Source organism: Zingiber officinale, chromosome 7A (genome assembly GCF_018446385.1).
Source record: "Zingiber officinale cultivar Zhangliang chromosome 7A, Zo_v1.1, whole genome shotgun sequence".
Classification (NCBI taxonomy): Eukaryota; Viridiplantae; Streptophyta; class Magnoliopsida; order Zingiberales; family Zingiberaceae; genus Zingiber; species Zingiber officinale.
The window spans coordinates 34,752,323-34,767,534 of record NC_055998.1 but is presented as its reverse complement, the minus strand read 5'-3'; the positions used below and the strand labels follow the sequence as shown (position 1 = coordinate 34,767,534).

The 15,212-nt window shown below is 36.6% G+C and overlaps 1 protein-coding gene across 1 annotated transcript; it reads left to right on the top strand.

The window, feature by feature from the left end:
• The first annotated feature begins 2,782 nt into the window (after positions 1-2,782).
• Positions 2,783-3,289, top strand: LOC121999335. The gene has a single exon (XM_042554029.1). It carries the CDS (start codon positions 2,783-2,785, stop codon positions 3,287-3,289), a length of 507 nt encoding a protein of 168 aa, XP_042409963.1.
• Positions 3,290-15,212: the final 11,923 nt, after the last annotated feature.

Below are 15,212 nucleotides of genomic sequence, written 5' to 3'. Positions count from 1 at the left end.
AAACTTAGTATATGTATTTTTCTCCTTCGCATGGATCTTCTAGAGAGGATCTAGTTTATTTTCTGTTGCGCTTTCTGCGTGTTTAGCCCGCTAAATTCTAACACCCATCACTATTTGTCGCTTTTCTTGTAGTGATGTGAGAGACTGCTTGTCATTTGTAAAGGATAAGAAATGTTCTTTTTTAATGTCAATGCAAAGGAGACACGGGATTATGTATCCTTTAGGTGCCCCCATCACGAGTTAATTATGGACAATGCCAGAGCCAAAAGGTCAAATCCACTCAGGCCAATCAAAAATACGAACGGCATGGGAATTCCCTAGGCTGACCTCGAGAACAATCACACGTTCTTCGTTTCTTCCATCATAAATCTGAGCAAGAACTCCACCTCAACGTCTTCGGACTCCCGGGTAGACTATAACATAGCTCCGCCCTTGATTATAGAGAAAGATTATTTTATATGTAATTGGAGAGTATTTATAGAAGAATGTTTAAAGTCTTCAACTTTAGTTTAGTGTAACTATTTTTTATTTTTCAAAAATCCTAAATTCCTTAAATCCTATCATCTTAAATATTATATCTTAAATTCAAAATCCTAAACCCTAAATAAAAGTTTAAAAAAAAATTATGCACTCTAAATGTTATATCCTAAACATTAAACCCTAAATCCCAAATCTTAAATCCTAAACTCAAATCTTAAAAAAAAAATACACCTTAAATACTATCTATTATACCCCGTGAACACCTAAATTTTTTTTTATTTTAAATTTTATTTTAGATTGAATACTATAACTTAACCCCTAAACCCTAATCTGATATGGGTTTCTAAAGGTTGATGGCTTTGTTCTGATATGGGTTTTTTTATTATTGATATGGATTCTCTGATATGGATAATTTATGGGAAACCTCAAGGTGCATGCCTAGCTATTGAAGGCATGGATTTTGAGATGCTTGAATTTGTTTGAGTTTTGTGTTATGGTTTCTAATGTAGGATGGAGCAATGCAGATTTTTGAAGGTTTTGTAGTATGTTTATGCATAAAGCCTACAAAAAATTGAGGATTTTTAATGCTATTGTTCATTTTTTTTGGAATGGGGGAGGGCTTCTATTATTATCATTGGTTTGGCAAATTTGTCGAGCTTCAATTTGTTTAAAGTGGAAGGATATCTGGGGTTGCTGTTAAAATCATGAGTTGTTGGTTTTCTTACGGGGCATCTTTTTCTCCTTGTGATATTCATGATGATTTATTTGTAAAGGTGTTGGAAAATGGTTTTCGAATGGAAAAAGGAGGTGTCATCAATCAATGAAAGTCAGAATTGACTTCAAATTTAAAATCTACATTTCGCGTAGATAAATCTAGACTATTGATTTGCTCAAAACCGATTATGGATGAATGAGAAATTAATTGTTTAAAGTGAAGCCCAAAATTAGTAGATGGGGAATAGTCCCACATCTAAAAGAACAAGGAAAGATTGTCTCCTTATATATGTTGATGTGTTATTAGACTTAACACAAAAAGCACAAGATGCTCACGTCCCATGGGCGAGCAGGTGCTCGTACCTGTGAGCCCGCCACCCGCCAGGTGTGCATGGACACTTTGTTGGCACACTTTGCACTTTGCATCATCGCGAGGAGCTTAAATTTATGCTCCAAGTGGTGGTGACATATCACCTGACTACTCAGGCATGACGTGGCATGGGTACGCGTAGGGAGAGATGACCAGACTATTGACTAGGTAAACGAGCGGCAAACATTGGATCGAAGATGGTGATAGATCGCAAGTGATGCGATCTGGAGCGTTGATTGCGAAGAGTCACGATCGGATCACTGGTGACAGAATCTAATCTGAAGTGGTAGTGACATATCACCTAACTACTCAGGCATGACGTGGCACGGGTATGCGTAGGGAGAGATGACCATACTGTTGACTGGGTAAATGAGCGGCAACCATTGGATCGAAGATGGTGATAGATCGCAAGTGATGCGATCTGGAGCATTAATCGCGAAAAGTCGCGATCAGACCACTGGTGACGGAATCTAATCTGAAGCGTTAGACTGAAAAGATTAATCTGGTAGCTAAGATTAGAAGGGATTTGGAATGATACAACTCTTTGATCCAATGGCTTAGATCAGAGGCTATATGAAAGGGTTACAACCTTTTTCAAATCTAAAGGCCCATATCAAGTGCAATCTGAATGGATGCACTCCTCTGGATTAAACGATCCAGATGAGTTTTCACCAATGGGTACCTCACCTCTTCACTTGGTATAAGAAGAACCCCCCAGATGTTGGAAAAACACACTCATTCAATCAACCCATCCAAGCATCTAAGAGTAGCTTCATTCCTTTTGCATTCAGAGTCCAAAAAGCCTACGAGAAGGTTCGTTGATCTCAAATTTTGTAGTGCTGCTACTCCGAGACAACATTGTTGTATCTTGGAAACGAATTGCTGCTATCCGTTAGCACCTATAGCGGAGCAATATCGTTTTACGGAGATAGTGTTGAACACTAGCCTCGACGATTTCAGTTTGCATCTTTTCCAGCAGTAATCCTCGACAACTCCAACAGTCATAAAGTGACTACAACCACACCGGAGCCAACAGTTCACCGTTAAAGACAATCGGTTAGACAAACGTAAAACGATATCGTGCAAATTGAGATGGCTACGATCAATGATGTTCCAACCTCCATTCCACATGGAGAAAAGTCGATTCCGACCACCGTTCCACCCGGAGAGAAGTAGGAAAAGTTCAACAGAGCCGACTTCAAAAGATGGCAGTAGAAGATGCTATTCTACCTGACAACGTTAAACCTCGTATGGTTTTTGCATGAAGACCCGCCAGCCACTACGGAAGGTAATTTCGATAGTAAGGTTGCATGTGATGCATGGTCGCACGGAGATTTCCTGTGTCGAAACTATGTTCTCAACGCATTGGACAACACGTTGTATAATTTGTATTATTCAATAGAGACGGCAAAATCTCTATGGGAGTCACTTGAAAAGAAATACAAAATCCAAAGCGCCGGGTTGAAGAAATTCATCGTTGGCCAGTTTCTGAATTTCAAGATGGTGGATTCCAAGAGCATGACGTCTCAAGTCCAAGACTTGCAACTGATACTGCATGATCTGGATGCCAAAGGCATGAAGCTGAACGAGTCATTCAAAGTAGCCATGGTAATCGAGAAACTTCCTCCATCATGGAAGGTTTTCAAAAATTACCTGAAGCACAAGAAAAAGGAGATGGGACTTGAAGACCTAATCCTAAGGCTACGAATAGAGGAAGATAATTGAAAGTTATCCGTCTCTAGAGGAACGAAGCGGACAATTGACGAGATGTCCAACCTGGCTGAGCTGAACGCCAAGAAGCAGAAGCAATTCAAAAAGAAGAACCAAGGCAAGAAGTTCAAAGGCACTTGCTACAACTGCGGAAAACCAGGGCACATGTCCAAAGACTGCAGACTCCCAAAGAAACCAACCAAGAGTCGGAAAGATGCAACGAACCAAGACATAACTTCTGACGACACGGAACTAGATCTCACTGCGATCGTGTTTGAAGCCAACATGGTGGTGGACAACCCAAAGTAGTGGTGGATCGATACTGCAGCGACACGTCATATCTGTTCTAATAAAATGATGCTCTCCAAGTATACTCCAATAATTGGAAGAAAGCTCTATATGGGTAATTCCATGACATCCCCGATCATCGGACTCGAGAAAGTAGTTTTGAAAATGATGTCCGGGAAGGAGCTAACACTCATTGATGTGCTCCATGTTCTCGACATCAGGAAGAAATTAGTTTGTGGATCAGCACTTGTTGAAGCCGATTTCAGACTAGTGTTCCAGTCCAACAACTTTGTACTTATGAAGAATGGTGCCTTCGTAGGTAAGGGGTACTTAGAACAGAGACTGTTCAAAATGGTTCTAATGACTGTACACCGTGAATTTGATGGTAATAAAATAAAAGCTTCCAGCTATGTTGTTGAGTGTTTTAATTTATGGCATGATCGACCTGGGCATGTCAATAATAAAACTCTGAAACGTCTCGTCAAGTTAAATTTATTACCAAACATCAATGTTGACAAAACACACAAATGTGAAGTGTGTGTGGAAGCAAAAATGATGAGACTACCCTTTCATTCAGGGGAAAGGTCAACAACTCCTCTAGAGTTAATACATAGTGATCTATGTAACTTAAAATTCGTGCAAACTAGAGGAGGTAAAAAGTATTTTGTTACTTTTATCGATGACTACACAAGGTTTTGCTATGTCTTTCTTTTAAGAAAGAAAGATGAAGCCTTAGAAACATTCAGAACCTATAAAACAGAAGTTGAAAATCAACTTGATAAACAAATTAAAATAATTCATAGAGATAGAGGTGGAGAATATGGTGCATCGTTTGATGAGTTTTGTTCAAAATCTGGCATTATCCATCAAACAACGGCTCCTTACTCTCCTTAATCAAATGGTGTTGTCGAACGTACAAATCGGACAGTAAAGGAAATGATGAATGCCTTGTTGATAAATTTAGGCTTACCCCAGAGCTTGTGGGGGAAAGCTAAATTATCGCCAAACCACATTCTCAACAAAATCCCTCACAAGAAAAATGATAAAACACCATAAAAACTATGGAAAGGTCGCAACTCATCTTATAAGTACCTGAAAGTGTGGGGGTGCTTAGCAATGGTCCAAGTATTGGAATGTATACTAAAAGCCTAACTTTTTGTATTAACATTTATTTAGAAATAATAAATCACATTGGTTAAATCTCTACATTTATGCTAAGTGTAGCTGTCCATTTAATTTATATTGTAGATAACATGGTGTGAGGAGACACACAGAAATTCATGTTATCAGTTCCTTATAAATTATAAACAATTGCTCACGGCCAAGATGGAATGGGACAAACCATTAGAGTGGTTGTAGTGTAATTAGGTATTAGTTTATCTTGACTAATAAATTACACTAGTACACTATAAGTGTATTGAGCAGGACCATTTGAGGTAGTTTCTTTTTATACTGACTATATAAAAGAACAATATCTCTGTTATTATGGAAGTGTGTACTCTTAATCATGATATAATAATAAGCATGTATACTTAATATTTATTTCTTTAATTTATCAAAGGGTGTGATTTAACTCGTTAAATCAATAAGCCCAATAAGTTGGGAAATGATATTATTTATATGGTGTATTGTTAATTATAGAATGAAACTGTGTCATAGTAATCTAGGTTGATGATGTCCCTGCTAGAGTGTATACTAAAAGCCTAGCTTTTTGTAAACATTTATTTTGAAATAAAGAATTACATTGGTTAAATGTCTACATTTATATGCTAAGTGTAGTTGTTCAATTAATTTATATTGTAGATAACATGGTGTGTGGTGTCACACACAGAAGATCATGTTATCAATTTCTTATAAATTATAAACAGTAGCTCACAACTAGGACGGATAGGAACAAACCATTGGAATAGTCATAGTGTAATTTGGTATTAGTTTATCTTAACTATAAAATTACACTAGTACAATCTGAGTGTATTGAGCAGGACCATTTAAGGTAAGTTCTTTTTATACTGACTGCATAAAAGAACAAAACCTTTGTTATTATGGAAGTGTGTGCTCTTAATCCTGATATAATAACAAGCGCATATATTTAGTATTTATTTCTTTAATTTATCAAAGGGTGTGATTTAGTTCGATAAATCAAAAGGCCCGATAAGTTAGGAAATAATACTATTTATAGTGTGTGTTATTGGTTATAGAATGAAACTGTGTCTTAGGAATCTAGGTTGATGATGTCTCCAAGAGGAGTTCATAAAGATTGTCATGTAAATCCTGTAGGTGGACTTAGTTTGACATGACGATGAAGTTGAGTGGTACTACTCTTGGAGCTAGATATTAATTAAGTGAGTTGTCAGTAACTCATTTAATTAGTAGACATTCTATATCTTAAACATAGGGAGACTAACACACTCATTATAAGAAGGAGCCCATATAGTAATATGGGATTGGTACGGTAGTTCAATAATAACTCTTTAGTGGAATGAGATATTATTGATGAACTCGAGTCGGGTGTTCGGGGCGAACACGAGAAGCTCAAGTTCATCGGGAGACCCAAACCAATTCCTCCTCTCAGTCCATGTCGTAGTCTCTTATTTATAAAGTCTTATACCCACCTTCTTACCCATCCTTAGGTGGTCGGCCAAGCCATGCTTGGAGCCCAAGCAAGGGCCGACCAAGATAAAGCTTGGATGGGTTCAGGTGTGGCCGACCCTAACTTGGAGCCCAAGCTTAGTTGGTCGGCCACATAAAAAATAAAAGGAATTTATTTTAAAATCTTTCCTTATGTGGAAGCCATGATTTTAAAAAAGAGTTTAAAATTTAAATCTTTCCTTTTATAGCTTTCTACAAAAGATTAAGAGAAAGGTTTGATATCTTTCCTTATTTGTAGTTAAAAGGATGATTTTAATTTTTGATAAAACTTTCCTTTTTTATAACCATCCTCATGGTTTTAAAAGAGTTTTAAAATTTAATTTTAACTTTTATAGTTTCTACAAAGGATTAAGAGAAAGGTTTGATATCTTTCCTTATTTGTAGATTGAAAGGAAAATTTTAATTTTGGAGAAAATTTTCCTTATTGAAATCATCCACATGTTTTAATTGAGAGATTTTAATTTATAAAAGTTTCCTTTTATAACCAAACGATGAAGGGAATTTTTAAAAGAGAAATTTTTATTAAAATTTCTGGAAACAAATTAGGAAGTTTTAATTTTTGTGTTAAAAACTTTCCTTGCTTGGAGGATTTGAGGTGGCTGACCACATTAATAGAAGAAAAGGAATTTCTTTAATTCCTTTCTATGGCAAGGAAAATAAGGAAGTTTTTATTAAAATTTCTTTATTTGCCAAGACCAAGGAATATAAAAGAGAGGGTAGAGGTGCCTCACCTCATAACAACAATACATCTTCTATTGTTCCTCTCTTCCTTGGTGGTGGTCGGCCCTCTCTTCCTCTTCCTCTCCTATTCTTCTTCTTTGTGTGGCCGGTGACATCTTCATCTCAAGGAGCTTGGTGGTGGTCGGATCTTGTTAGACGAAGAAGGAGAGATAAGAGGCTTTGATTCATAGCATCCCTTGGAGCTTGGTTGGTGGCCAAAGTTCTTCATCTCTAGAAGACACTTGGTGGCCGAAACTTGCAAGAAGAAGAAGGAGGCTTGGGTGGATTCTCGTCTCGATAGATCATCGCCCACACGACGCCCAAGATAAGAAGTGGAATACGGCAGAAGATCGTGAGGTCTATAAGCTATAAAAGGTATAACTAGTTATTAGTTTCCGCATCATAACTAGTTCATCCTTTTATTTAGATCTTGAAATACCAAACACAAGAGGCTAATGAATCTAGGTAATCGAATTTATGTTTTTAATTTTGTGTTTCTTTTGTTTTTCGAACTTGTGATTCGATTGTTCTTTTTGGTTAATCCTAGGGTTACTATAAGGAAATTAAATATTAAATTTTGTTGAAAGGCTTTGTCTAAGAAGTGGTGGATGCTCCCATACCCAAGAAGGCCTAGTGCCTCGCCATGTTTAACCTGGAAGCTGATCTCTGAAATTAATATTTAATTGAATTTGTAACATGGGTGGGTTTGGATCAATAATGTTAAGCATCATTTGTGATCCAAGTCTAAACTACTAAGAACAGATAAGTTAGATTTGGAATCAATAATGTTAAGTTCTGTTTGTGATTCCAAATTTAATTTCTAAAGAACACAATAGATTGTTAGGAATGGTTCAGGACTTGTACAAAATTTTTGTACAGGGGAACCGGTACGATATTCCGAGTAGCAACCAACAATTGGTATCAGAGCTAGCGTTTGCCTCCGTGTGTTTGGTTTTCAGATTAATTATGCATATGTCATACATATTTTAGGCAAGATAATAGTAGGATGTCCAAATAGATTTAACTTTGTGGTTGCAGGCATCCTAGATCCAACTATTATGGCCCTAATGTGATTGTGTGTGATTGGACCCTCGGACATATCGAGGGCATTTTATGTGTGTGCATGATTGAATGTATTAAATACAGTAGGAGCTGTATTATTTTTAGGATTTTACATTTTTGTTTCGATATAGATTACATGTACATTCCTTCATGGAATATAGGATCGATATATGTAAAATTCTATTTTTGTCATGGATCATATCCTTGCAAGGCGTGATACTATTTATGGACCAGAGGCGCAGCGGAAAAAGAAGCAAGATAGATGCGGCGACTAGACCCAATTGCGGAGGCTAAAGATGGCAGCAGCTAGAGTTGGCAGCACACAGAGGACAGTGATGGAAAAGGTCATAATAGTTGGAAAATTGTTTTTCCATATTTATTGCTTTATTTGTTGTAATATGTGTGTGTGTGTGCATGTTAAAATTCCTCACCTTAAATAACTAAGTGTGAGAGGGATTAGTAAATAAATTCCACAGTCTCTATTATTGGTTTGTAAGTGATGCAACAAACTTGCGTGTTAGCTCTGAGTGCCTCCCTCCACAACGGATGAGTTTGTTTGTAGATCACTAGATCAAACTTCCTTTATAGATGGTTATAGGAAATTATTTAGGAGTGTGCGATCTTCTCCAACTGAAGGGGCACAATCCTATTTAATGGACTAAGTATCAACTAATGGTGTACACTTAGACACATTTAATAGTATCCTCCCCAACAGAGTCACTGCTATTATTTGTTTGGCCAAAGGGATACCAACTATTAATTTTATTTATCATAAAGTTAGGATGACAAGATAATAAAATTAATGGGTAAGACCCTCCTCTTACAAATGTTGAATTTGTATACGTCCACACTAACGTGGCATGCAAAATTCACGGTGTTTTGAAGTGTTGGTAAATTTAAATAATATTGTTTTAGGAATCAATATTATTCTAAATTTAGAGTCTTGGCCCAAACTTATTTTGTGATTCTTAGGATGACTTTCAACCCACTGGCTATTGTACTGAAAGGGAACAAACTTACTGGTCCCAACTACATAGATTTGAAAAGAAACTTGGACATTGTCCTAAATGCTGAAGGTTATAAGTTCGTACTGTTAGAGGTCTGCCCTAATGTGCCTAACGACGATTCTAATAAAGAGGAGATTGAGCATCATAGGAAATGGGTCGAGGCAGATGAGATGGCGTGGTGTTACATTTTGGCTTCAATGTCAAATGTACTGCAACATCAGCATCAGGACTTACCAACTGCCTATGACATGATGAACAAACTCAAGGAACTCTTCAGACACCAGAATCGGACTGCTACGCAAGAGGCAATGAGAAAACTAATGACAGCCACCATGTTAGAGGGGACACCTGTAAGGGATCATATCCTAAAGATGATGTCTTATTTAAATGAAATATAGATCCTTGGAGCTGAAATTGATGGGGAAACCCAGATCGATATTATTCTCCAAACACTACCCAAAAGTTTTGAGCAATTCCGCCTGAACTATAACATGAACAAAAGGGCTTATATGTTGGCGAATCTTCTGACAGAACTTCAGGCAGCAGAAGGTATATTTTGTCATAGTTCTCAGATTCACTTTTCTAAAAATGTTTCTACTTCTAAGTCAAAAGGCAAGAAGAAGAAGAAACAGGTTGGCTCAGCAAAGAAGGTGAAAAGATCTCTAGGTACTGGACCTAAAGCTGGAGTGAAGAAGCCAAAGGGCAAGTGCTTCATCTGCAAGCAGACTGGACATTAGAAGGCGGACTGTCCTCGTAGGAGAGAGAACAATAAAGGTATATTTTATTCTCTAGTAGTTGAAATATGTTTAGCGGTGTTATCTACCAGTACCTGGTGTGTAGATACAGGAGCCACTAATCATGTCTGTAATACATTGTAGGTGTTCTAAGAAATCCGACAACTATTTGAGGGAGAGATACCCGTCTACATGGCAATGCTACAAAAGTGGCGGCTGTTGCAGTGGGAGACTTCTACTCATCATTTGATAGGAATAGAAGTTTGGTTTTGAGAAATTGTCTTTATGTACCAACTTTAAGAAAAAATTTAATTTCAGTTTCTAAACTATTTGTGGATAGATATTATGTTTCTTTTGATGACAAAGTAGGTATCAAGAAGAATAAGGTTATTATCTGTTTTGGTACATTAGTAGGCAAATTATATACTCTAAATCCAATAACTCCCATAAAGCAACAAATGGAAATTAATAGTACATCTTCTAATTCTAATAAGAGAAAGGAACCTTCACAAATGAACCAAACATATCTTTAGCATCTAAGGCTTGGTCATATTAACTTGAAATGGATTCAAAGGCTTATAACCGATGGACTCTTGGGTTCATAGTGTTGGAAAACTTTCCAACTTGCGAATCTTGCTTGGAAGGTAAAATGACCAAGAGACCTTTTAAGGCCAAGGGGTATAGAGCCAAAGATGTGTTGGAACTAGTTCATTCTGATTTGTGTGGTGCTATGTCTATCCAGGCAAGAGTTGGTTTCGAATATTTTATCTCTTTTATAGATGACTATTCGAGATATGGGTACATTTACTTGATGCGCCACAAGTCTGAATGCTTTGATAAGTTCAAAGAGTACAAGACTAATGTGGAGAAACGTCATGGTAAAAGTATCAAGACACTACGATTTGATAGTGGTGGCGAATACCTCTTGAGAGAGTTTAGGAATTACTTATCAGTGTTAGAGTGTATACTAAAAGCCTAGCTTTTTGTAAATATTTATTTTGAAATAAAGAATTACATTGGTCAAATGTCTAAATTTATATGCTAAGTGTAGTTGTTCAATTAATTTATATAGTAGATAACATGGTGTGTGGTGTCACATACAAAAGATCATGTTATCAATTCCTTATAAATTATAAACAGTAGCTCACAACTAAGATGGAAAGGAACAAACCATTGGAATAGCCGTAGTGTAATTTGGTATTAATTTATCTTAACTATAAAATTACACTAGTACACTCTGAGTGTATTGAGCAAGACCATTTAAGATAAGTTCTTTTTATACTGACTGTATAAAGGAACAAGACCTTTGTTATTATGGAAGTGTGTGCTCTTAATCCTGATATAATAACAAGCACATATACTCAATATTCATTTCTTTAATTTATCAAAGGGTGTGATTTAGTTTGATAAATCAATAGGCCTGATAAGTTGGGAAATGGTATTATTTATATGGTGTGTTGTTGATTATAGAATGAAACTGTGTCCTAGTAATCTAGGTTGATGATGTCCCCAAGAGGAACCCATAAGGATTATCATGTAAACCCTGCAGGTGGACGTAGTCCGACATGATGATGAAGTTGAGTGGTACTACTCTTGGAGCTAGATATTAATTAAGTGAGTTGTCAGTAACTCATTTCATTAGTGGGTATTCTATATCTTAAACACAGGGAAACTAACACACTCATGATAATAAGGAGCCCATATAGTAATATGGGATTGGTGCGGTAGTTCAATAATAACTCTTTAGTGGAATGAGATATTATTGATGAACTCGAGTTGGGTGTTCGGGGCGAACACGGGAAGCTCAAGTTCATCGGGAGACCAAAACTAATTCCTCCTCTCGGTCCCGGTCGTAGCCTCTTATTTATAAAGTGTTATACCCACCCATACCTACCTTCTTACCCATCTTAATATGGTCGGCCAAGCCAAGCTTGGAGCCCAAGCTAGGGGCCGACCAAGATCAAGCCTTGATGGAGCAAATAGGTGGTCGACCCTAGCTTGAACCCAAGCTTAGGTGGTCGGACATACTAAATTAAAAAGGATTTTATTGTTTAAAATCTTTCTTATGTGGAATCCATGGTTTTAAAAGAGAGTTTAAAATTTAAATATTTCCTTTTATAGTTTTCTACAAAAGATTAAGAGAAATGTTTGATATCTTTCCTTATTTATAGTTAAAAGGAAGATTTTAATTTTTGATAAAACTTTACTTTTTTGTAACCATCCTCATGATTTTAAAAGAGAGTTTTAAATTTTAAATCTTTCCTTTTATAATCTCTACAAAAGATTAAGAAAAAATTTGATATCTTTCCTTATTTGTAGATTGAAAGGAAGATTTTAATTTTAGAGAAAACTTTCCTCTTTGTAAATCATCCACATGTTTTAATAGAGAGATTTTAATTTATAAAAGTTTCCTTTTATAACCAACCATGAAGGGAATTTTTAAAAGAGAAATTTTATTTAAAAATTTCTGGAAACAAATTAGGAAGTTTTAATTTTGTGTTTAAAATTTTCCTTCCTTGGAGGATTAGATATGGCCAACCACATTGATAGAGAAAAGGAATTTATTTTTTTAATTAGTTAAATTTTCCTTTTCAATGGCAAGGAAAATAAGGAAGTTTTTATTAAAACTTTCCTTATTTGCCAAGACCAAGGAATATAAAAGAGAGGGTAGAGGTGCCTCACCTCATAAGAACATACATCTAGTATTCCTCTCTTCTCTTCCTTGTGGTGGCCGACCCTCATCTTCTTCCTCTCCTCCTTTTCTTCTTCATTGGTGGCCGGCAGCATCAACTCTCAAGGAGCTTGTTGGTGTCCGGATTTTGCTTGGAGAAGAAGTAGAGAAAGGAGGCTTTGTTTCTTTGCATCCCTTGGAGCTTGGTTGGTGGTCGAAGACCTTCATCTCTAGGAGATTCTTGGTGGCCGAAACTTGCAAGGAGAAGAAGGCCGCTTGGGTGGATTCTCGTCTCGGTAGACCGTCACCCACACGACGTCCGAGATAAGAAGAGGAATACGGCAGAAGATCGTGAGGTCTATAAACTATAAAAGGTATAACTAGTTATTAGTTTTCGCATCATAACTAGTTCATCCTTTTATTTAGATCTTGAAATACCAAACACAAGAGGCTAATAAATTTAGGTTATCAAATTTATGTTTTCGATTTTTTGTTTCTTTTGTTTTTCGAACTTGTGATTCGATTGTTCTTTTTGGTTAACCCTAGGGTTACTATAAGGAAATTAAATATTAAATTTCGTTGAAAGACTTTGTCTAGGAAGTGGTGGATGCTCCCATACCCAAGAAGGCCTAGTGCCTCGCCATGTTTAACCTGGAACCCAATCTCTGAAATTAATATTTAATTGAATTTGTAACATGGGTGGATTTGGATCAATAATGTTAAGCATCGTTTGTGATCCAAGTTAAAACCACTAAGAACAGATAGATTGAATTTGGAATCAATAATGTTTAGCTCCGTTTGCGATTCTAAATTTAATTTCTAAAGAACACAATAGTTTGTTAGGAATGGTTCAGGACTTGTACAAAATTTTTATACAGGGGAACCGGTATGATATTCCGAGTAGCAACCAGCAATTGATATCAGAGCTAGAGTTTGCCTCTGTGTGTTTGGTTTTCAGTTTAATTATGCACATGTCATGCATAATTTAGGCAGGATAATAGTAGGATGTACTAACTCTATGGTTACAAGCTCCAACTATTATGGCTTATAGAGATTATGTGTGATTGGATCCTTGGACATGTCAAGGGTATTTTATGTGTATGCATGATTGTATGTATTAAATACAGTAGGAGCTGTATTATTTTTAGGATTTTACATTTTTGTTTTGATCTAGATTACATGTACATTCTTTTGTGGAATATAGGATCAATATATGTAAAATTCTATTTTTGTCGCGGATCGTATCCTTGTGAGGCGTGGTACTATTTATGAACCAGAGGTGCAGCAGAAAAAGAAGCAAGATAGATGTGGTGACTAGACCCGATTGCGGTGGCTAAAGATGGCAGCAGCTAGGGTTGGCAGCACACGGAGGACAGTGATAGAAAAGTCCATAATAGTTGGAAAATTGTTTTTCCATATTTATTACTTTATTTACTGTGATGTGTGTGTGCATGTTAAAATTCCTCACCTTAAATAACTAAGTGGGAGAGGGATTAGTAAATAAATTCTATGGTCTCCATTATTGGTTTGTAAGTGATGCAACAAACTTGCGTGTTGGCTCTGAGTGCCTCCCTCGACAACGGATGAGTTTGTTTGTAGATCACTAGATCAAACTTCCTTTATGGATGGTTATAGGAAATTATTTAGGAGTGTGCGATCTTCTCCAACTGAAGGGGCACAATCCTATTTAATGGACTAAGTACCAAGTAATGGTATACACTTAGGCACATTTAATAGTATCCTCCCCAACGAAGTCACTGCTATTATTTGTGTGACCAAAGGAATACCAACTATTAATTTTATTTGTCATAAAGTTAGGATGACAAAATAATAAAATTAATGGGTAAGACCCTCCTCTTACAAATGTTGAATTTGTATACGTCCACACTAACGTGGCATGCAAAATTCATGGTGTTTTGAGGTGTTAGTAAATTTAAATAGTATTGTTTGAGAAATCAATATTATTCTAAATCTAGAATCTTGACCAAAACTTATTTTGTGATTCTTATGATGACTTTCAACCCACTGACTATTATACTGAAAGGGATCAAACTTACTGATCCCAACTACATAGATTGGAAAAGAAACTTGGACATTGTCCTAAATGCTGAAGGCTATAAGTTTGTACTGTTAGATGTCTGCCCTAATGTACCTAACGACGATTCTAGTGAATAGGAGATTGAGCATCATAGGAAATGGGTCAAGGCAAATGAGATGGTGCGATATTACATTTTGGCTTCAATGTCAAATGTACAGCAACATCAATATCAGGACTTGCCAACTGCCTATGACATGATAAACAATCTCAAGGAACTCTTCGGACACCAGAATCAGACTACTAGGCAAGAGGCAATGAGAAAGTTAATGACAACCACCATGTTAGAGGGGACACCCGTAAGGGATCATATCCTAAAGATGATGGCTTATTTGAACGAAATACAGATCCTTGGAGCAAAAATCAATGGGGAACCCCAGATCGATATTATTCTCCAAACGCTACCCAGAAGTTTTGAGCAGTTCCGCCTGAACTATAACATGAACAAAAGGGCTTATACATTGGCGGAACTTCTAACAGAACTTCAAGCAGCAAAAGGTATATTTTGTCATAGTTCTCAGATTCACTTTGCTGAAAATGTTTCTACTTCTAAGTTGAAAGGCAAGAGGAAGAAGAAATAGGTTGGCTCAGCAAAGAAGGTGAAAAGATCTCTAGGTACTGGACCTAAAGCTGGAGTGAAGAAGCCAAAGGGCAAGTGCTTCATTTGCAAGCAGACTGGACATTGGAAGGCAGACTACCCTCGTAGGAGAGA